The following is a 21,961-nucleotide window of genomic DNA, read 5'->3' on the forward strand; positions in this document are numbered from 1 at the left end:
GGAATTCTTTTTCTTTTCCCCTCCCTTTTTAATAGGCTTTTCTTATCTTTTCTTGCATATCCATTTTATCTCCTCTTCTTCCCATTTCAGCACTGCCTCACCACCTATTTCACACTTTTCAAGCTCCTTTTTCTATCAGTATATTTATGGGAGACATTCCTCACAATGTAAGTGTGTGTGTGTATATATGTACGCACACATATGAACATGAGAGATAGGAGAGAGGGAAGGAGAGGGAGGAAAGAGAAATTTAACTATCGGACTGGCAAAAATTCATAAATTTAATAATACTGACCAGGGTGTAGGAAGCATGTTGGTGGGAATATAAATTCTTGCAAGCATTTTGGAAAGCAATTTAGTCATCTCTCAATGCTTTAAATGCCATTTAAAAAAAATGAGTAACTGCAGGCTGATAAGGAAAAGGCTCTAACAGATATTATTAAGCAAAAAAATATTAAGTGTAAATATAGCATTCTGTCACGTATGAGTCCTTTTATGTGTACTACATGTGTAAATGTATGCATAGGTATATAGAGTCAGGTCTGCTATAACGCTTGTATTGAAAAGGTAAATTTGTTCCAACATGATTGAAGTAGCAGGGAAAAGACTGGAACGTAACTCCAATTTCACATTTTCTTATGCACAATTTTGTCCATGAGAAATGCTAGATGAAAGCAGAAAACTGCACCCAAATGAACTGAGCTGCTTAAGAGTACACAAAATGCACACATCCCAACATGGACCAGCTACCTCTGTCCCCCATGTGTTAGAAGCCCTACCCATCCACATCTGGTGTTAAAACTTTTCAGATAAACCTCCTTCCACCACTACACAGTAACTCACAAGCTGCAGGCCCTCCAATGCCAACTTCCCCAAGCAAACGTCAGGTCTTTTTTTTAAGGGAAAGCACCATATTTACTGTAGAGTTTATGTATTTACCCATTTAACACGTGTAAAACCGTGCTATAGTTTTTATTAGGCTCCTAGCTTTTGTTTTCACGTGTCACTGATAGTTTTTGATTGCTGTGCCCCAGCCCCATTTGTCCCATAAGCCTTGTGGCTTTTATTGCACAGTTTTGCATAGTGCAGTGATGTTTAGGACCACATGTCGCATTACAGCAGAACTGACTACGTATATACACATCTATGTGTATATGTACACATATATATTCCCACCAGTGGTTCTCAAATTTTGTCATGCATCAGAATCACCTGGAGGACTTACTGAAACACAGATTGCTGGGCCTCACCCTCAGAGCTTCTGAGTCAGTAGGTCCAGAGAGGTGGCTAGGAATTTGCATCACTAACAAGTTCCCCTGTGATGTGATGCTGATGGTTTGGGAACCACACTTCAAGAACCACGGCCCAGTCACTGGCTGTCATGCACTGTGGTGCTATGGCTAAATATGTTTATTGCTGCATTGCTGTAACTGAGGAAAGTGTGCAACAACCTAGATGTTCAACAGGAGGGGAATGTGTTAATGATGGTATAACCATATTATGGACTGCTGTGCAGCAAATGAAAAGAAAGAGGCAGGTCTCCATATTCTAGCGTGGGAAACTCTCGAACAAATGCTGTTAGAATAAAGCAAGGCATAGATATAGATATATAAATGCCATTTATATATTTAAGATAACTATCCTATCAGTTTGAGTATATGTATGAAAATTCACAGAAAAGGTCTGTAAAATACATACCAAAGTGGTCATAGTGGTTACTTACCTCTTGGAGCTAAATGGGATTTGGGGTGGTGGGTGGTTAAAGGGGCTTTGGACATAAATGTAATGTTTTAAATATTGATTAATCAAAGGTAATCAACTTGTATAATTAAAATGAACTCTTTTAGGGACTTCCCTAGTGGTCCAGTGGTTAAGAATCCGCCTTCCAATGCAGGGGACGCGGGTCTGATCCCTGGTCGGGAAACTAACATCCCACATGCCGCAGGACAACTAAGCCCGCGCGCCACAACTACCGAGCCCGTGCGCTCTGGAGGCCGTGAGCCACAAGTAGAGAGAAGCCCGTGCGCCGCAACAAAGAAAGATCCCGCATGCCGCAACGAAGACCCAACACAGTCAAAAATAAATAAATAAATACATAAATATTTAAGAAAATAAAATGAACTCTTTTAGAGATAACAGGTGTGTGTATTACAGAAATTTCTTCTAAAGGTTATTCCAAACAGTTTATAGTTAACTAAGCTTACATAGTAGTTTTTTGCTCATACATTTGTCAATACCAGCAAATTCCTATTTCAAGCAAAAATACAGACTGTGGTTAAATAATTCCAAACACTAACATTCTGACAAAAGAAAATATTGGTATCTATATGTTGTAACAACCTCACTCTTTGGTAGCAAAAAATTCTCTTTCTCAAATCTGTGTGTAGGAAAATCACAAGGCCTGCTTTAGGCTTTCTACTTGGGTCAGCCTTTTGTTTCTACTGGCATTTCTCATAACTCTATCAATGAATACTGACTAACCTAGTTGGAATCTTAGCAAAATGGTGACCATAGAGTGCTTTTGTTTAGGACACAACTGCCAAACAACTGATCACATTCAGTGGGTCAGGTTCAACTAGTCGGTCTTCAAAGTCATAAAGTTATATCCTAACTGCAGCTGTATCTTTCCAGGAAAAGTTAAATGCCTCAGTGTGTCTGGGTTTCAGTGTCCATTTTACTAGTGTAAAATCACATTAATTAGGTTTTTTAGTAGAGGCGAATATAGAGGAAAAAAACAGAATTAGCCCATTGTCCCACAGCTCAGACCTAAGAAAACAAACATATAGCCTCAGGTATAGAGAGTTCAAACTGTATGGAGAGATGGGGAAAAAATTAATAATTTCCCTTTTTTCCCACCCCTCTCCCCCCCAGCCCAGAACTTCCCACTACTATGTACAAAACTAGCTTCAGATATTTACTCAAATGTCACCTCCTTCTCATTAAGGCCTTCCCTAGTGCTTTTTAAAGGAGGAAAGTATTATTCTACCCCCCTTTCTTGCTTTATAGCTCATCATAGTACCACCATCTATGATACTCTAAATTTTACTTATCCTTTATAAAGTATTGTCTGTCTTTCCCCAACTGGAATGCAAGCTCCATAACAAAAGGACTTTTATTTTTACCATTCTCTCACTGCAATATCTCCAAAACAATGCCTGGCACGTGGTAATCACTCAATAAATATTTGTTGAGTGAATGGAATCTGCACTTCGTGAAACTCTAAACGGTGACTGGGGTTAAACATTACCTATAACTATGAGTGCGTGTTAGCCACAGTCTAAAACATTACACGACACTATTAGTACTACCAATGTGCTACTCCTTGAAGTTTCCATATTCAATACCAGAATGGGGCTATGTTCCATTATTCAAGTTCTGGTTTTCCTTTACCTTCTAGATTAGGTACTCTGTTGGTTCCATTCCCTTACAATCATGGCCGAGCTAGTGCGGTTTTGAAGTTTGCACATTTTTTTCAATAAACTCTTAATCAGAATGCAAATATTAACAAGATGAAAAGCTCTGTCTAGCTTCATGCAAATTCCATCACCCTATGTCCTCTTAGCCCTCCGTAACACCAAGGAATAAAAGTAGGATATTTTCCCTTTTATGGTTTTATGGCATATGCTACAAAGAGAAAATCACACAAAATACTGATTTAGATCAGAGTCCTTTGGTCCTAACAATACTGAATGAAGATAATCTCTTTTCCCTACACTCTTTGTATGCTTTCACATAATTGCCACATTAATTTTAAGTTCCATATCCATAAGTGTGTGGTTCAAGAAAGTTATCATGTGGCAAGTATTCTGAAAGCATTTTCTTCCAACGTTTTGTTACTTGTAAGTTTTGGGTTTTGTTTTTTATATATTGACACTTACAAATGGTGATTTGTAAGTGTCAACTGTAGTTGACAACTTTAAGACAACTGTAGTCAGACTGGAAACATGTTGTTTCCGTGTTTGGTCAGATTTAACAAGATGGGAGACCTCCAACTTTCAATACCAGTCTTCAAAACCCAGAGCACCTGCTTCTTCCCTTTCTCTCCATCAAACTTTTGAAAATTTACTAATACCCTCCATATCCAAGGGTGGAATTCAATCCTCAGTTGGTTGAACCTTCAGATGAAACCTTTAGATATGGAGGGCCAACTGTATGGTGCAAGGCAACTCAAATTCCATCTAAATTTGGGAGCAGTTCACTCAAATTCAGTCTCTCTTTTGACTCCTTTGAAGGAAGTAGCATTATTTGAATTTGTTCAGTTAGGATCTCTCCAGCGGCCTCAGGGGCAGAAGTGGCACAGCCAGGGGCCAATGACAAAGTAAATTCAGTCCAAAAGAAGTTGACAGCGGGGAGGTTCTAAAGGAGAATCCAATGGGCTTGAGAATGTGTAGGCCAATGTGCACACTCAACTGTTTAATTAAATCTGTTTCCATATTTGCTGTAGGTGCTTTCCCCAGAGAGGTACTTCGGTTTTCCATTGAGTGTGTATCACTATGGGTGTTTGTCATACTTTTATTGAGGGGCTGACTGTATCAATACATTGTATTATATTATTAGTCTTGTCAAATAACAGAATGTTTGGTCTTTTGCATGGATTTATTGGTGTATTAATGTGACTTTATTCTAGTACATGTCATGACAGTTATTTTCAAAAGCATTAAGTATATGCTTATATTACTGAACTAATCCATGTATCAATCTACATCCCAAGGCTTACTGCTGATGTACCATCTTAGCAACATTATTATACTTCCTGGTGAGATTCACCTGTAGTTAATTCTGCTGACTTGTTTATTTTATTTGTCCTGCCCAATAGCTCCAAGTTCTATAGTTCACTAAGTGAACATAGTTTATGACTCTAATTTTAGAGATGTTAATATATTTAAATACCATCATAAAAACTACTGGGAGAAGTTTGGTTTGGTTATGATGATGCAACTTCCATAAATAACCAGTGACCACTAACATTTACTGAGCACCTATGATGTTCCAAGCCACTCAGGTAAGTTTTGAACATACAAATGTCCTCAAAGAACCTACAATCCAGTGAGGGGGAAAGGACGTAACTAGAAAAAAAATTCCATTTTGCAAAATCTAAACAGGAAGATGAACTGATACCAAAGCTCTCTAAAAGTGTATTTTTAATTGAAATGTCTTTTAAAGTCAGTAAAGAAATACTGGATACACGGGAGTAGACTCATAGGCGTGTTTTGGAAAAGGGGTTATCTGTACACGTGTGTATGCTAATGGGTAAAAAATTTGTAAGATCAGTAGGGACCAGAGCTTTCAACAGGCCCCCACTTATTTCGGTGCATCTCCTAGTTGAGACCCACTGGCTTCAATCAGAATAAGGATTCTCAACCCCAACTGTACATTAGAATCCCTCGGGGAGGTTTTTAAAAATATACCCATGTCCAAGCCCCTGCCCCAGACCTATCAAGCCACAGTGTCTGGGATGGAGCCCTGAGCAGCAGTATGTTTTCAAAGTTCCCCAGATGATTCTAATATGCAAACAAGTTCAGAAACCTTGGTTTAGGAAAAATAACTGATGTATATAAATTAGCCCTCCTGTCTCATTCTCCTCTCTTCACTGCTCCTCAACACTGTGCTCATAACATATGACTAGATATTTTTATTATAATTTTGCAGACTATTCTTTCAAAACTGAAATTTTACACGGCTTATAAATTATGATTGTACAAAAGGACAAAAACAGTTTTAATTGCAACTGCTTTGGAAAATCCAGGATGAATGCTCACTCTAAGAGAGAATGAGTGTTACATCTTATTCAGGATTAGTTCTTATAATCAGATAAGCCAGATACCATTCTTCTAGAATCTAGGGGGCCATCAGTAGGGACATGGAAATTGCTGCAGTTACAAAGCACTTTTGGTTATGTTTTTTGCTGTAAAGGGATTTCATTGTCATCTCACTGCTAAGATTAATAGTGGCTTTTTTTTCAATTTGGCATCTTGCAGTAATTTGGTGAATGCCAACCCTCCCCTTTCCAGAAAATATCAAGTTCTAACAGCTGTGACTCATGTCAAGGGATCCAGCAAGATGCCCTAGCCATCTGCCGGCTTCCTGCAGGTAACCTCCTGCCACCAGATCTATCAGCCTAGAACTGACGAGCTGAAAGCAGCTTCTAAAATCTGCCCTCCGTCTTGAAATCTACTCTTCGGGCTCTTCTATTCTTTTCCTGCCAGAATTACCTCCAGGCTGCAACATAGAGAACCCCTTCTTCTTTACCAGCATAACCAACCATCCCTGTCTGCCCAGGCCTGAAGGGGCTCCTGGGATGTGGAGCTTTCAGTGCTAAAGTTGGGACAGTCCCAGGCAAACCAGGACAAGTTAGCCTCCTTACCTTTACCCAACCAAGTTTGACCTCTTTTGCATTTGAACTGCAATTTTATAGCTCAGCAGTTCTCGAATTTCAGCATCTAGTGGAGGTTTGATGGTTAAAATCTTCTTAAAACATAAATTGCTGGGCGCACCCCCAGAGTTTCTGATTTGGTAGGTCACGGATGGGACCAGGTAAAGCCCATTTATCACAGGTGATGCTGATCCAGGGGCCACACTTTGAGAACCACTATGCAGCTCAGTATCTCTTACTCTACTCACGTACCAACAAGTCCTTTCATGCACACAATTGCTGTCCTAGGTATTCAAAACTGACACTAGAGGAAGTGATGTTCAGTCCAGGCCTGGGAAAACAGCAGATGCTCAACAAATGCCTGTGTGGGGTCACTGAGCCATATCTGGGGGTGAGATAATGGTCTCAAGAATGAAAATGTGACTAACATTTTCCCCTTATCAATTAGACCAAAAAAAAAAAAAGAAAAAGAAAAAAACTGAGTCTCTATTCATCTCCTCCAACAGTATCTTTACGATGCCTAACAGTATCTTTTACGATGGTAAAAGAAACCCATCTCATCTATTGTTAGTGAAAATATAAATTGGTACCACTTTTCTCAAGAGAAGTAGGATAATATATATTTTTAAATCCCTTAAATTGAGCATACCATTTGACTCAGCAATTCCTCCACATCTAGGAATCTACCCTAAAGAAGAGTCTCAGATTTGCACAAAGACTTAGCCGCAAAACTCATCACAGAGTTTTGGGGGGTTTTTTAACAATAGTGGAACAGCCTTAACGTCTTTCGGTAGGAAATTAAAGAAAGTAAGGTGCTTTTATATGGTGGAATACTCTGCATGGTAACTTAGAAGAATATGTGACAAATGAAAAAAATACTTGTTACAACTTTCAGTGGGAAAAAACAGTTTAACTGGACGAGTCCATAGTTAATTTCAATTTTTAAGTATGTAGATAAACATAAGTTTGAGAGAGATTCAACAAAATTATTAACTGTAGCTATTTTTAAATTATGATTAACTTTAAAAATATTTTTAGCTTATCTAAAATTTTCTAGATTTTCCACAGTAAATGTGAACTACTTTTGTATTAAGGGTCAAAGACAATTGATTTTTTTCAAGGGAGGACAAGTGAGACTGTGACCTTCAAGACCAATTAGTGAGACTGTTCCCTGACTCCCTGGCCATGGCTCCTTTCCAGCTTCCTGATGCTCTGCTCACTTGGGCTCACAGCCAGGTCGCTCCCAGTGTGTGTCCCACTCACCCCCCACCTCTTGAATCAAACTGACCCTGAAAGCCATTCTGTGCTTTCTGCTACCAGCCCTGCAGCGAACCTGCCCAGTCCTCTGCCTGGAAACAGCGTGCGTCCTGCCCCACGAGAGTGTTTTCACAAGTGCACAGCAGGTGGTAAATGCGTCCCTCCAGGCATCGGTCCTGGGACTCAACAGTTACAGGAATGCCATGAGACTGCAGGGCTTCCCACTGAAAGGCAGCTTGTCCCTCGGTGGCACTACCCAGAATGTCATTCTCAGCCGCCTCCTTGGTCGGGCCTTAGAGACATGGGGCTGTATTAGGGCGTCCAGAGTCCTTGACTAGACCAGGACAAGAGCATCTGAAAATAGTTGTAGCAGGTGTCCCACAACCTTGCCAAGTGCATCATGTGGCAATTCTGCAAACTATTTGAACTTTGCTCATGACTTAACTTCAACTCACTTAACAAATTTTTTTTTAATTTCAGAGTAAATTTTGTGAAGGACAACGTTTTGGGAGAGTAGCTCAAAATATTCTTGTTAAGGTAGCTTATGAAATCTCTCAAATAACGTCCCCACCCCATCGGAATCCAAGGATGGAAGGAGATCACGGGCATAGCCAAAGGGCTTGCAGAGAACAGCACTCTTAGAGACGGCAATAATCAACTGCTGCTTGATGCGACAGCCCTTTAAGACATGAAATCAGCATGACCTGGAGACCGCCTGACCTTCTGATCCTCATCCCCTGGCTGTCCCCACATCCCATAATATCTTGTTTCCATACCAAACAAACAATCCCCCACTACACGGGTGAGGGCAGAATATAATGATTACTCTAACATACAATTATACCATGCTTTCAACTTTTTCACAGTGTGTTCACATGTATCATTTCATGTAATTCTCACATTTCTTATCTGGCACTGAACAGTGTAGGCTGAAGACCTAGAGCACATAATCAGAGAAGCTGGGTTATACTCCCATCTCCGCAACTTACTAGTTGTGTGCTCTTTTGCACGTTACTTGGCCTCCCTGAGCTTCAGTTTCCTCTTCTGTAAAATGACCCATAGTATCAAGCTTATAGATAGACCTACTGAAGATTAGAGACAACATATGCTAAAGTATCCAGCACAATGCTTGGCACATTAATGGTTCTCAGTGAAGAATGGCTGCACAGCGCAATTATGCTCTCCATTTTATGGGAGTCCTTCAAAGCATCAGTGGAAAAGTTGGGAAACTACCTGTATTATCACTACACAATTATTTGAGAACAATCTTTTGGGATTTAACTTACCCATTCCCTATTTCCCCTCACCGCTGCCACTGCCTAGGTTTAGACCCTCCCCATCCTTCTCTTGAACCACCTGCCAAACTCCTAGCTGGCATAGGGGGTCTCAATCTTTCCCGTCTCCAAGCCATGATCTTCCAAGCCATGATCTTTAAGACTAAGACCAAGGAACCAAAAATTAAGTTTCCTGCCTCTCAAAGAAAACTATACCAGTTCCCTATGGCCTGTTCCTCAGTACGGCTTACAAGGTCCTCATCTACTTCTGCTACATTTCACCTCGCGTCATGCCTTCTGCCCCATCCCCCGTCTACCACATGCAGTCTGTGCCCCAGCAACTGTGAGCATCTCACCACCCGTTCCTGCTCCATGCTCCGCGTGTGTTGCCCTTGCACCAGCCAGTACTTCTGCATGTCCCAACCTACCTACTTTGCCTACAGAATTTTTCTCCTTTCAAAGCCCACTCAAACGCCATTTTCACCGTGAAGCCAACCTTCACTCCCCTAGATAGTTAACACACTGCTCCGCGGCTCCCAGGATGCACTGCACAGCCTTCTGTTGCACACTCACCATGATGTCTTATAAATGACTGGTAACAAGTCTGTCTCTCCCTGCTTCTCAAAAGCAAGGAATCCTAACAGCTAAGATTTATTGACTACCTACTACAAACCAGTTTCTCTTCCAAGCATTTTGTATATATTATCACCTTGAATCTTCACGACAACCCTATAGGATAGTCACTACTATTATCTCCATTTTATAGATAATTAAACTGAGGCTTAAAGAAGTTAAGTAACGTGCCCAAGGTTGCAAGTTATCAGTGGCCAAGCCAGGGTTCAAAATCAAAGCCCACACTCTTAACCACTACACCATACCGTATTAAAAACCTAGCACTGAACTCAGTACCTGGAAAGTTGTAATGTCTGTATTACTTATCTCTTGCTATATAACAAAGGATCCCAAAACATAGTGGCTCAAAACAATAAACATTTACTATCTCACAGTTTCTCTGGGTCAAGAATTCGGAAGCAGCTTATTTGTGTGGTCTGTCTCAGGGTCTCTCAAGCGGTTGCTGTCAAGATGTCAGCGTGGGCTGCAATCACCTGAAGGCTTGGCTGGACTGGAGGATACGCCTCCAAGATGGCATGCGCACACAGTGCTGGTCATGGGCAGGAGGCCTCAGGTCCTTCACATGTGGCCCTCTCCACCAGCTCCCTGAGGGCCCTCATGACATGGTTGCTGGCTTCCCCCAGAGTGATCAATCCAAGACAGCAAGGCAGAAGCCAGATGTCTTTTATGACCCAGCCTCAGAAGTCACACCCTGTCATTTCCACAGTATCCTATTACTTACAGAGGTCAGCCTTATCCAGTGTTGGAGAGACTACACAGGGGTGTGAACACACGGGAAGCGAGAATCACTGGGGGCTCTATAAATATTAAGTGAATAAGGCGAAAAAATTACTAAGAATTGCTCTGTCAGGATCTCTTCTAGATAATGAGAAGTCTGGATTAGGTGGCCACTTAAGTTTCCTTCCTTGTAGCTCCAAAACTATGGGAGATTATTTTCCAATTCTACTCAAATAGATTGTCAAGTGCATTCAGGGATTTAATTTCATTAAAGTCCAGTAGAGGCCACAGGTGAGTATTTGCTAACTTGGCTTCTACTTTATGGTTTTAGGCAGAGTCAGCAAAGTATGAGAAGTTCTACCAGTCTGAAACACAGTTATTTCCCTAACAGCAAAACAAATCTATGCTTGATTTCAGGATTAATTTTATAGTTAGATGCCAGCGTTAGCCCAGCCTCTGCACAAAGGCTTATCTTCCTTAGCAGAGTATCTGTGATTAAACTGAGGCAACTAAATCCCTTGTGTATAAGAGCAAAGATAATAAAAAATCATTGGTTTTAGCCCTTAGGCCTTGCTTGTTTTCAAGCCAAGGTTTTGTTTGCTTAAAATAATTCCTTGATATGATTTGAGACCTACGAAGATAAAAAACTAATATTGTTATAAGGCACTATGCAGATACACATTGATACTGAATACATGAAATGAATTTTATTCTAAAGACCAGTCTATATTAGCGGAAATGAAAACCAAATGTAAGCGGCTCTCCCCTCAGGCTCACCCTCCTGCCTCCCGTAAGACCACCTGATTAGATCCAAAGTACTTTGGAAGCTGGGTCAGAAACACGCTATGAGGGTCCCTAGATCCCATCCTCTCACAGTGCTCTACATCACCGATTGGCAAACTACAGCCATGTAAACAGTTTCACGGGAGCACAGCCGCACTCATTTGTTTATGAATTGTCTATGGCTGCAATGGCAAAGGTGAGAATTTGCAACAGAGACCATATGGCTTGCAAAGCCAAAAATATTTACTATCTGGCCCTTTATAGAGAACATTTGCCGATCCCTCGTCCACACCTCTGGCAGCTTGGCCTGAGGTGAACTGTCATAAGCCCAAATGTCTATGCATGCTACACGCTATTCTAAAAATCTTTAAGGGAGAATGGGGGTATTACTGTTTATGTTGAGGTGTTACATACATACAGTAAAGGAACAAATTTTAATGGTAGAACACAGTGAGTGTTTTACACAAGTATCACCTGTGCAACCACCTCCCAGATCAAGGTAATGTTTCCTATGCCCCCTCTCAGTCAATACCCCCCAAAACAAAGGTAGCCATTATTTTAACTTTTATCACTTAGATCACAGATTTGTTTGCCTGTTCCTGAACTTCATACGAATGGAACCACGCAGTGTTTCACTCACCATTAAGTCAGCGGCATTCTTACACACTGCAGCATGGAGCACTTCGTTCTTTTCCCGTGCTGTGCAATATTCAATTGTATGAATACAGCACAATTTATTTACCTACTCTTCTGTTGATGGAAATTAGGTTCTTTCCAGACTTTTGCTGCTATGAACATTGTGTACATGTCTCCTGGTGGGCATCAGGATCCATCCATCTTATCAAGAGTGGAATTTCTGGGTGATAGGAGACATCAACAAACTGCCAAATACTTTTCCAAATGAGTCGTAATTGTTTAATGTACAAAAATATTGTTTTAATGTATAAAACCTTCTGAGAACAAAAGTTCAAAATACGCCCCTCCCACAATCTTCATATACACGCTGTGTATCCTGTGACAGACTGGCTATCCCAGGCATTAGTGGCGGGCGTGCCAGTTTTTGATATACAAAACGCTGACCTTGACAATATGCTGGCACTTTTCAAATTGATCTTGTTAAATCCTACCAAAAACTCTGTGGACTGGGTAACCTCAACATGTGACAGATGAGGACAAGAGGGGTCAGGAAGGAGAAACACCTTGACCAAGGTCATACAACTAAATCAGTGGCACTCAAGGTCTCCCATCGAGCTTATGTCTTCCTACTAAAAGCAGGAAGACCTGGGACTTCCCTGGAGGTCCAGCAGTTACGACTCCGCGCTTCCACTGCAAGGGGCACGGGTTCGATCCCTGGTCGGGGAACTAAGATCCTGCATGCCACGCAGCATGGCCAAATAAAATAAAATAAACGCAGGAGGACCAGCTTTGCATTTATCACAGGGTTAGGGAAGCACAAGCTTAGGCACCAATAACCTCAGCTCCTTGTTTTCCTGTTTAACCACCTTATCAGGTCAAATATAATTAAATTCTGCAACAGCTCCTGAGTATAACTCCCCGTACAGCAGACTTAAATCATCATTATTTCACACTACACTCTGTGTCTGAAGACATTGCTACCCAGCTTGACAAGGGTAGAAAAATAAGAAGCTATAACCACCCTGCAAAAATCTAACATTGAAAGATCACCACAAATCATAGGGTTTCACATATAGGCATGGATTTGCCAAAACAAACAAATAAACAAACAAAAACCCTACAGGTTTTTCTATTTTCTACTCAAGTCTCTACTGCATGCAGAAGCTGACTTAAATGGCATAAATCAGAAAATGATAATGTGAACTGAATGAAATTCTCATAAATCACGTTACTAAGTATAGTTACATCTTAGATGTGAAACCCAATTAAACAGATGGCCACATGCTGTCAGAATCAGCCCCTAATCAATAAAGATGTTCATTTTAGAAAATCACCTCCATTTTTCACTTCTTCAGTGAAGCAAAAAGGTGGTACTTGGGGGCTGGGGGGAGTCCCAGGAAACCCAGTGGGGAAATGTATAAGGAACTCCACCTGTCTTAATTTATAGTCCGGAAAATCAGAAAGGAGGGAGAAAAAAATGTCACCCACAGGATTCCTTGTCATCTTGCCTGGGAATGCAATTTACAATGAGAGCAAGCACTGGTCATTAGGAAAACAGAAACAGCTTGAATCTCTTAATTAAAATACTGCTTCAAATTGTTCATTCCAAACCCCCTCTGCTCATGAGCTTTAGAGAAACCACTGGGTTACCCTGAAATGGCTGCTCCCTCAGTAAACCTCTGATAAGATCAGCTCTCCCCAGAAAGAAACAGGCTGAGCAGGGGTGAATCCTGGAGGCAGGATTTAAACACCCCAAGAGCAGTGAGTATTCACTGACATTGGATAGCCAGTGTGGAAGCACTGCTGAGGAGTCTACCTCAGTGCCTTGTTTAGCATAAGAACTGATCTATTACATTCACCAGATTGATGAAAATTTTGTCTACCAATGCCAAGAAGTGATGAAAATGAGAGCTGGTGAAAACACTACTGTACTTTGGAACACTCACTCTGGAAAACATTTGGTGTCATCTGGTAAAGTTGAATATTTGCATACTCCACAAGCCAGTAATTCTACTCCTAGCATATGCCCCGAACACTTGTTTCAGGGGACATGTATGAGAATATTCAGAGCAACGTAGTTCATAATAGCAAAAACTGGGGGAAAGGGGAACGCTTAGGTCTGTAGAACAGATAAGTAATCTGGGGTACAGTCACACATGGAATGTTACAGAGCAGTGAAAATGAAAAACCTACTGCCACATGCTACCTGGATGAATCTTAAAAACATGTTGAATGAAAGCACAATTGCTTAAGATTGCATGCAATATAATACCATTTTTATTATGCTAAAAATAAGTAAAAATAAACAGTATATTGCTTAGGGATACATATGGTTTAAAATTTATTTTTCAAAATACAAGAAAATAATAAACACAAAAATCAGAATAGTGGTTACGTAACTGGTGAGGAGGAGGAAACTGAGGAGGAGCGCAGACAGAGGCACTGACATCAGGAACGTTCCAGTTCTTGGACAGGTGGTGGGTTCATAAACGTATATTTATTTTCTCATATGTTTTCTTATATACTTTGTAACTTTATGTGTTCTAGCATGTTATATATATAATCTTTTGCATGTACAAAGTAAACCATTTTCTTTGAAAATAGATAATTTAAATAATTTTCTATCACCCAGTAAGTTATTCCAATTGATATCGGTATAATTCGTGTTATATAAATATAACCTATATTATTATAAATAGTATTTATAAGTAATATCTAAAATATCATAATTTCCCATTAACGCAGATTACTTTTCAACTTAGAGCTATAGAAAAGCATCATGTTGTATATTTTAAATATATAAAATTTTTATTTGTCAATTATACCTCAATAAAGCTGGGGGGGTGGAGAAAGCAATGGTATTTTTATGATAATAATGCACTGCCAGCTAACTGTTTTCCTGTTCACTACTCTCCCAGACCAGTCCGGCAGAGGCTGCCGTTCGCCAAGGTGGCCACACGAGGGCGACTCTAAGAAGGTGTTCCTGCTGGGAGTGGGCTGTCCCCTCTGGCCAGGGAGTCCTGTCAGGATGAGGGCCAGCACAGAGGACCTACCACAAGTGGGTAGACAGGAAGCCTCACTGAGAAGGTGTCATTCAAGCAAAGATTTGAAGGAAGTGGGAGCGCGAACCACTTGGATCACTTGGAGAAGTTTTCCAAGGCAAAGAGAACCCCGAGTACAAATGCCTGTAAGGAAGAGTGTCTCCTGCTCTAGGAACAGGAAGGAGGTGAGCATGGCTGGAACAGAGGGGAGATAAAGGCAGCATCATAAGAGGCCTCGGGGCCATTTCAAGTAATTTGGCTTTTATTCTGTGTGAGATGGGACGCTGATAACGGGTTCTGAGCAAAGGAGGGACATGAGATGACTGAAGGACATCTTAAAATGGCTGTGATATTATATTTAGAATAGACCAAAGGGGGATAAGTTCAGAAGCAGGGAGGCAAGCGAGGAGGCTATTACAGGGGTTCGGGGGGAGACGGTGAGGGCACAATCAAGGGGAGCAACTCCTTATAAATTCCATCTCCCGCGCTCAACAAACAGCTTAGAGACATACTTAACACCATGAGATTAGAGGTGCTCACCACACGAGGGAGTGAAGGGGGGCACCGGAAGACGTGCAGCAGCAGCCCCCCTCCCACAGCAGGTCACTGGCAGCCTGCACTCGGGCTCTGTCATTCTCGTCAACGTCTTCAGGCTTTTACATGTGGATGTACCTCTAGACAATATATAGAACTGTTCTGCATGCTTTTGAACTCTATTTATATGATATCATACTCCACATATTTTTCCACGTTTTTTTTTTCACACACACAACCTATTATTTGTGAACTTCATCCACGTTAATACATGTCGCTCTGGTCACTCATTGTTCGCCACTGTCTGGCATGCCCTTGTGTGAACATGACACATTTTGATTCATTCTCCTTTGGAGGGCCACATAGGTTATCCCCCTTTTGCTGCTATTATAAACAACACTGCTGTAACCATTCTCACATGGGCCTCCACATGTGCGACTTCTCTAGGGCACTGCTTCCCCAACTATGTTAGACTCACCTGGAGGGCTTAATAAAACAGTTTTCTGAGCCCCACATCCAGGGTTTGTGAACAACAGGTCTAAGGTGAGGCCCAAGATTTTGCATTTCTAACAAGTTCCCCTGGGACTCTATTGCTAATAATCATGGGACCACACTTTGAGTAACAGCATTAGTGCACATGTCAAGAGCTCAAGTGACATTCACAGACACGCGTGCCCATAGTTGGCTTTTCTAGGTGTTGCCCAATTGTGCAGCAAAGTGGGTGGACCGATGTACATTTCCACCAGCAGCATGTGCCCCTGTCGCCAACATTTGGTGCTGTTAGATTTTTAATTTGTGCCAATCTGACCTTTAATAATTTTTAACTTATCATCTTAGTTATAATTATGTACCTAATACATGTAAATAAAAGAAACTCAAGACTTTACATCCTAGGATTAATTAGAGCACTTCAAAGCTTTTCTAACAGCCTCTAAATTCTCCCCAGCTACCTGATCGTTTTTCCCATCAATCCTAGTAATAAATAAAACAAAAATCAGTAAGACCACTATGAAAGAAAAGTGGAAGCTTGTTCCTTTTCATGGCCAACATCACTGCAGTTTTATTTACTGTAGCTGTTTTCTTTTTAACTTAATGGTTATATAAAGCTTTTTTAAAAAAACTTATAAGGTAATGAGGAAAATTGGACATATGGGTAGGGAAACAAACTTCCTTCACCAACATACCTGGTCACTGCTGGGAGGAAATAAAGAGTGCCCTACTCTTAAGTCACAGTCATGGAAAAGTTCCATCCATTTTGTAGCACATTAACAAGGAGACAAGGAACCAGTACTCACGGATCTGGTTGGTGGATGCGCTGTAGAAGGCATTGACAGTCGTTGGATTTGTAAACCACCTGTAGACAGAGAAACAACCACCACCAAGTGATCATCATTATCCAGGCAGGAGGGCAGTGAAACACATACAATGTGGCGGGATTTATTAGCAAATAACCAGGGAACAATGGGGAAGCTCGACACGCAGGGAAATTATCACCTCAGTTTAGGGTTATTGCTCTGCTCAATGAACAATCTCATCCTAAACTGAACATGCCTGGTTATTCACTGTTACTAACGTAATGTAAAAAAGCACCAGGGCTTCTGAAACAGCTTTAATGAAAAATTCTAGAATCTAAAGGGATCTCCCCACAGATGGAAACACAGCACCAAGCTGATGTTTGCCAGGCCCTGTTCAATGGGTCCATGGGACAGCTGAGTTTTCCATGCTGCATCACCTCTGACCTGTCCATTAAAGGTTTGAGATTGGTGACAACATAGAAGTCCATGTAAAGAGAGATAATAAAGCACAACCATGGTACCTAGAGGGTCTGCCTGCTCCAGTAGAAAGTTTACTGATTTAAGCACCAAAAGATCTAATGGCTCATCCTGCCTCTATCACTAACTAGCCGGGTTGTGGTGGAAAAGTGGCCTATCTTCAGTTTCAGCTATAAAACTAAGCTATGGCATTAAGATATCTTGGGAGTACCTTCCAGCTATGAAGAGTCTACACTGCATTTTAAATGCACAGGAAGTGACTTAGATCAGACTCAGCAAATTTCTTCTGTAAACAGATGGTAAACATTTAGTCATTTCATGGACCAAGAGGAAAAATCAAGGACATTATATAGGTACTTCCATAGTGAGAGAAACTTTTCTATAAAATTTTATTGATGAAAGTCAAAATATAATAATCTAGTACAGGGCTTCCCTGGTGGCGCAGTGGTTAAGAATCCGCCTGACGATGCAGGGGACACGGGTTCAAGCCCTGGTCCAGGAAGATCCCGCATGCCATGGAGCAAGTAAGCCCGTGCACCACAACTACTGAGCCTGCGCTCTAGAGCCTGCGAACCACAACTACTGAGCCCGCGCGCCTAGAGCCCGTGCTCCGCAACAAGAGAAGCCACCGCAATGAGAAGCCCCAATACCACAACGAAGAGTAGCCCCTGCTTGCCACAACTAGAGAAAGCCTGCTCGCAGCAATGAAGACCCAACACAGCCAAAAATAAATAAATAAAATAAAGTTCCCTTTAAAAAAAAAAATCGAGTACAATTTTTGGTAATTCAGGCCTAGTAATGAGAAGAATGAAATTCCTTAGGGGCAGGAGAACGTTATGCTTTGAGGTTCAAAGTTAGTGCTTCCTACCATCAAATCAACCACAGACATTTATCTCTAAAGATCACTCTTAGCTCATGGGCTGTACAAAACCAGGCAGCAGGCAAGATTTAGCCCTCAAGCCATAGTTTGCTGACCCCTGACTTAGATGCCTGTGAGTTTCAGGCACTGCTGTTTATGATTAAAACCAAGCATTTGTCTTAAGCTAAACTGCTCAAAATAAACTTCTGTAAATCCTTTTCAGAACAATCATTTTACCAATTTATGTCTAATAGAATAATTGTGTCAGACTGATAATTTATGTCAGACTAACATGAAACTGGTAGGAAATCCAAGTGTGGATTCTAGTTGGTCCACCCATACCTTCTCCCCTTATAAAGAAGCCCATGACTGTCATCCTATTATTATCACTAGTAGTAGTAGCAGCAGCAGCTACCATTCACGGAGCACTTACCACGTCCTACGCACTTTCTAGTCATAGGTTTTCCCCATAGAAACTACAGGAATTATTAGCCTATCTCACAGGAGAGGACAATGAGACTTACAAGCATTATATGCTCGCACAAGGTCTAGTCTGTCTGACTTCAAACCAGTTCTCTTAAGCATTATATTATACTGGAGACATCACTGGAAATCAAAACAGAGTGCCTCCTCTTGTCAAAGCTGAAACCTGTACTCACTTCCATAAAATGTATATTCTTTTCCGTCAAATTTAGGATGAGTATTTCAATAAATCCTAATGTTTGACACACATTTACTGGCTGGCTTACTTTTCTGAGGAGAAAAGTACAGGGAAAGCACTTTTATTGCCCTAATGTCACTACCTGTAGTAGGTAATATTATGGCCCCCCCAAAAAAATGTCCATGACCTAATCCCTGGATCCTGTGAATATGTTACATTACATGGCAAAAAGGACTCTGCAGATGTAATTAAGGTCAAGAAGCTTAAAATAGAGCAATTATCCTAGATTATCCCAGGTTGGCCCAATCTAATCACATGAGTCCTTAAAAGTGGGGATCCTTCTCTGGCTGGAATCCTAGAGATGCAACAGGGGAGAAAGTCAGAAGAGATGCTGCAGAACGGGAAGTCAGAGAGATTCCAGGGGTGAGAAGGATTTGACATGCTGTGGCTGGCTGTGACATGCAGCTGCCACGTGCAAGGAGTGGGGAGAGAGTCCTCTAGGAGCTAAGAGTGGCTCCCAGCTGACAGCTAGCAAAGAAGTAGGAACCTCAGTTCTACGATGAGAATCGAAGAGGATTCTTCCCAGAGGCTCCTGCTAAGAGCCCAGCCAGCTGTCACCTTGACTTCAGCCTTCTGAAGACTGCAGCTGAGAGCCCAGCCAAGCCATCCCACATTTCTGACCTACAGAACGGTGAGGGAATACATTCGTGTTGCTCTGAGCTGCCGATAAGGCTGTGGTGATTCATTACAGCAGCAACAGAAAACTAACACGCAAAGAACCCAGCATTTGTTATGTCTGCTCTCTGGGTCAAGAGGGGAGAATCCAGGTGCCTCTCAACATGGCTTCTAAATGACATTGGACTGAACCATAGTATGTACCAAAGATGATGTGTATTCCTAGAGCTCATCTCTTCTCTTCCCATCCCTCCCAACTCCCCTCCCTTTAGCAAAGAATAAACTTTCAAAACATTAGGCTAAGAGCCATATGTAGGAACAATGCTTCTAACTTCTGACGGACAAAGGCAGACAAAACAAAGAAATCAAACAACCAGAGGGAGCCTGATGGGGCCTCTGAAGTTTCAGCGAGAATTCCTAAAACATCTTATACAAGATGCATGATCTCACCTTTCCTGACTTCTCAGAGCTCCTGCTGGCTCTAGGACATGTTTGGAGCCCTGATTATGCCCAGAGCTGATATTAAGTAGCTGCACTAACAGAGCCTACCAGTTGTGGATGCTATTATTTCTTCTAATTGGACAGTTCCCACACCAAGCCAGCCGTTAAATATCTTGTACATCTCCCTGATTATATCTGAGTTTATTATATATTTAGTTTTACTATTCTCTAACCTAAGCCTACCTGTGCTGGTTTTAATACGTGTTTGTAATTTTTTTTACACTCCTCCCATTAAGAAGTGGACTCTAAATTCCTCTCCCCTTGATTATGGGCTAGTCTTGGTGACTCACTTCTAAAGCATAAAATGCAGTGGAAATGACACCACGTGACTTCCAATGCTAGGCAATTAAAGGCAATACAAGTTCCCCCTGGTAAACTCATATTTACCCTCCCTCCTTCTTTTTCAGGAAACTTGCTCTTCAAAGTTTCTGGCTCAATCAGCATGCCACAAAGAAGCCCAGTACACATGGAGAGGCCTAGTGGGCCTTCCAGGCAGCAGCCAGCACCAACCACTAGACTAGGAGAGGAGGCCTCCCATGTGACTCCAGTCCCAGCCACGATCTGACTGAAACTACATGCAACGCCATGAGCAACAACCACCCAGCTGCACCTAGTGACCACCAGAACCGCGAGAGAAAAATGAATAATTACTGTTGCTTTAATCCTCTAACTTTGGGGGTGGTTCATTATTACACAGCTCATTACAGCAAGAGATAACTGAAACACTGAAAAGCTGGCTGTCCACAGATTAAGTCCTACCCAACGGGTTGAATTTTCCCAGAAAAATGTTTTATTTGCCCAACACAATGGCTTTTAAAAGTACCGAACTGGAATTCCTTTAAATGAGGCATGCAATCACTAGAACTGGAATTCCTTTAAATAAGGCATGCAATCACTAGTTCTCTATGGTCTCCACCACTCCCTATCATTTACACTTGTCTAGGTCAACATCTGTTACCTGATTGGGCTGTGAAGGCATATGAGTTTGCACAACTTACCTCCCAACAAGATTTTAAGTTCCTTATGGGCTAAGACTATTGTCCAAGTGGTATATGCTGAGCAAAAATTCATTAAATTGGGCTTCCCTGGCAGCGCAGTGGTTGAGAGTCTGCCTGCCGATGCAGGGGACACGGGTTCGTGCCCCGGTACGGGAAGCTCCCACATGCCGCGGAGCGGCTGGGCCCGTGAGCCGTGGCCGCTGAGCCTGCGCGCCCGGAGCCTGTGCTCCGCAACGGGAGAGGCCACAACAATGAGAGGCCGGCGTACCGCAAAAAAAAAAAAAAAATTCATTAAATCTATTTAAATGAATGTATTGCTATGTATACATCTACTTAGATAAACAAAGAGTGTCATTCAAGTGCTTTAAATTCTTTTTATTATGTCTTTAGGGTGTTCCTGCAGTCTGTGTTTGGGAAAGGATTTACTAGATAAGGTAGGAAGAGGTCTCATATAAATTTCAAAAACATATGGAGATGAAATTATACTGGACAATGGATACATAAAAAGAGTGTGATGATGAAATGCAATAATCTAAAGCAAAAGACACTGATACCCTGATTTCTTTGGACCATATAAAATAGATATACATCAGGCTAAAGTTTTACATTTTACCTATTAACTCTTAAAGATAGTCTAGGGAATATGGAATGGAAAAACCGTAGAGTATTTATTGCTTTATTTCACACATCCTGTAGATTGTATCCATCCCATTCCATGCTGTAGATAATTCTGGGCAGGACCATAATTTGTATAGACATTTGATATATTTTTACATATTTTTCAGAAGATAGAGAAAAAAATCCAGGCATGTTTGGTCACAGTAGAATGAGAGTGAGTTAATAGGGAGGCTGGCTTAAAATCATTTCTGTCAAAGAAAGAGGATCCTGAGGGAAAGAAATTACTTTTGACTCAAGCTGAGCAGTGAAGTAAATCCTCTATTTTTAAGCAAGCTGATGAAGTGACAATTCTGAGAACCAACCCCTAAATATGTACCTTCAGGGATGACTACCCAATTAATTTCATTCTTGCTGACATTTCCCATCGTGTTAGAAACTTCTTAATGCACATTAGTGCAGCTAAAATGGATTCCATGAGAATGAAACATAAAGGGTGTTTATCTCCTATACCCACAAAGAAGCAAAATGTTATTTCAGGGCTTTATGGAAATATAACCAGGATGTGCTGTTCAAAGTGAACTAGTGTAGTGGAGCTACTCCAGAATCATCCTCATTCGATTAACTCATGA

At 41.3% G+C, this 21,961-nt stretch overlaps 1 protein-coding gene across 1 annotated transcript in view; it reads right to left on the reverse strand.

The window, feature by feature from the left end:
* PHEX (phosphate regulating endopeptidase X-linked) overlaps nt 1–21,961 on the reverse strand; it is a 201,450-nt gene that overhangs the window by 36,931 nt on the left and 142,558 nt on the right. The window contains exon 15 of the mRNA XM_030843712.2: nt 16,544–16,602. Coding sequence (XP_030699572.1) covers nt 16,544–16,602 — 59 coding nt within the window. The remainder of the gene's footprint in view (nt 1–16,543; nt 16,603–21,961) is intronic.

This window comes from Globicephala melas, chromosome X (assembly GCF_963455315.2).
Source record: "Globicephala melas chromosome X, mGloMel1.2, whole genome shotgun sequence".
NCBI classification, from domain to species: domain Eukaryota; kingdom Metazoa; phylum Chordata; class Mammalia; order Artiodactyla; family Delphinidae; genus Globicephala; species Globicephala melas.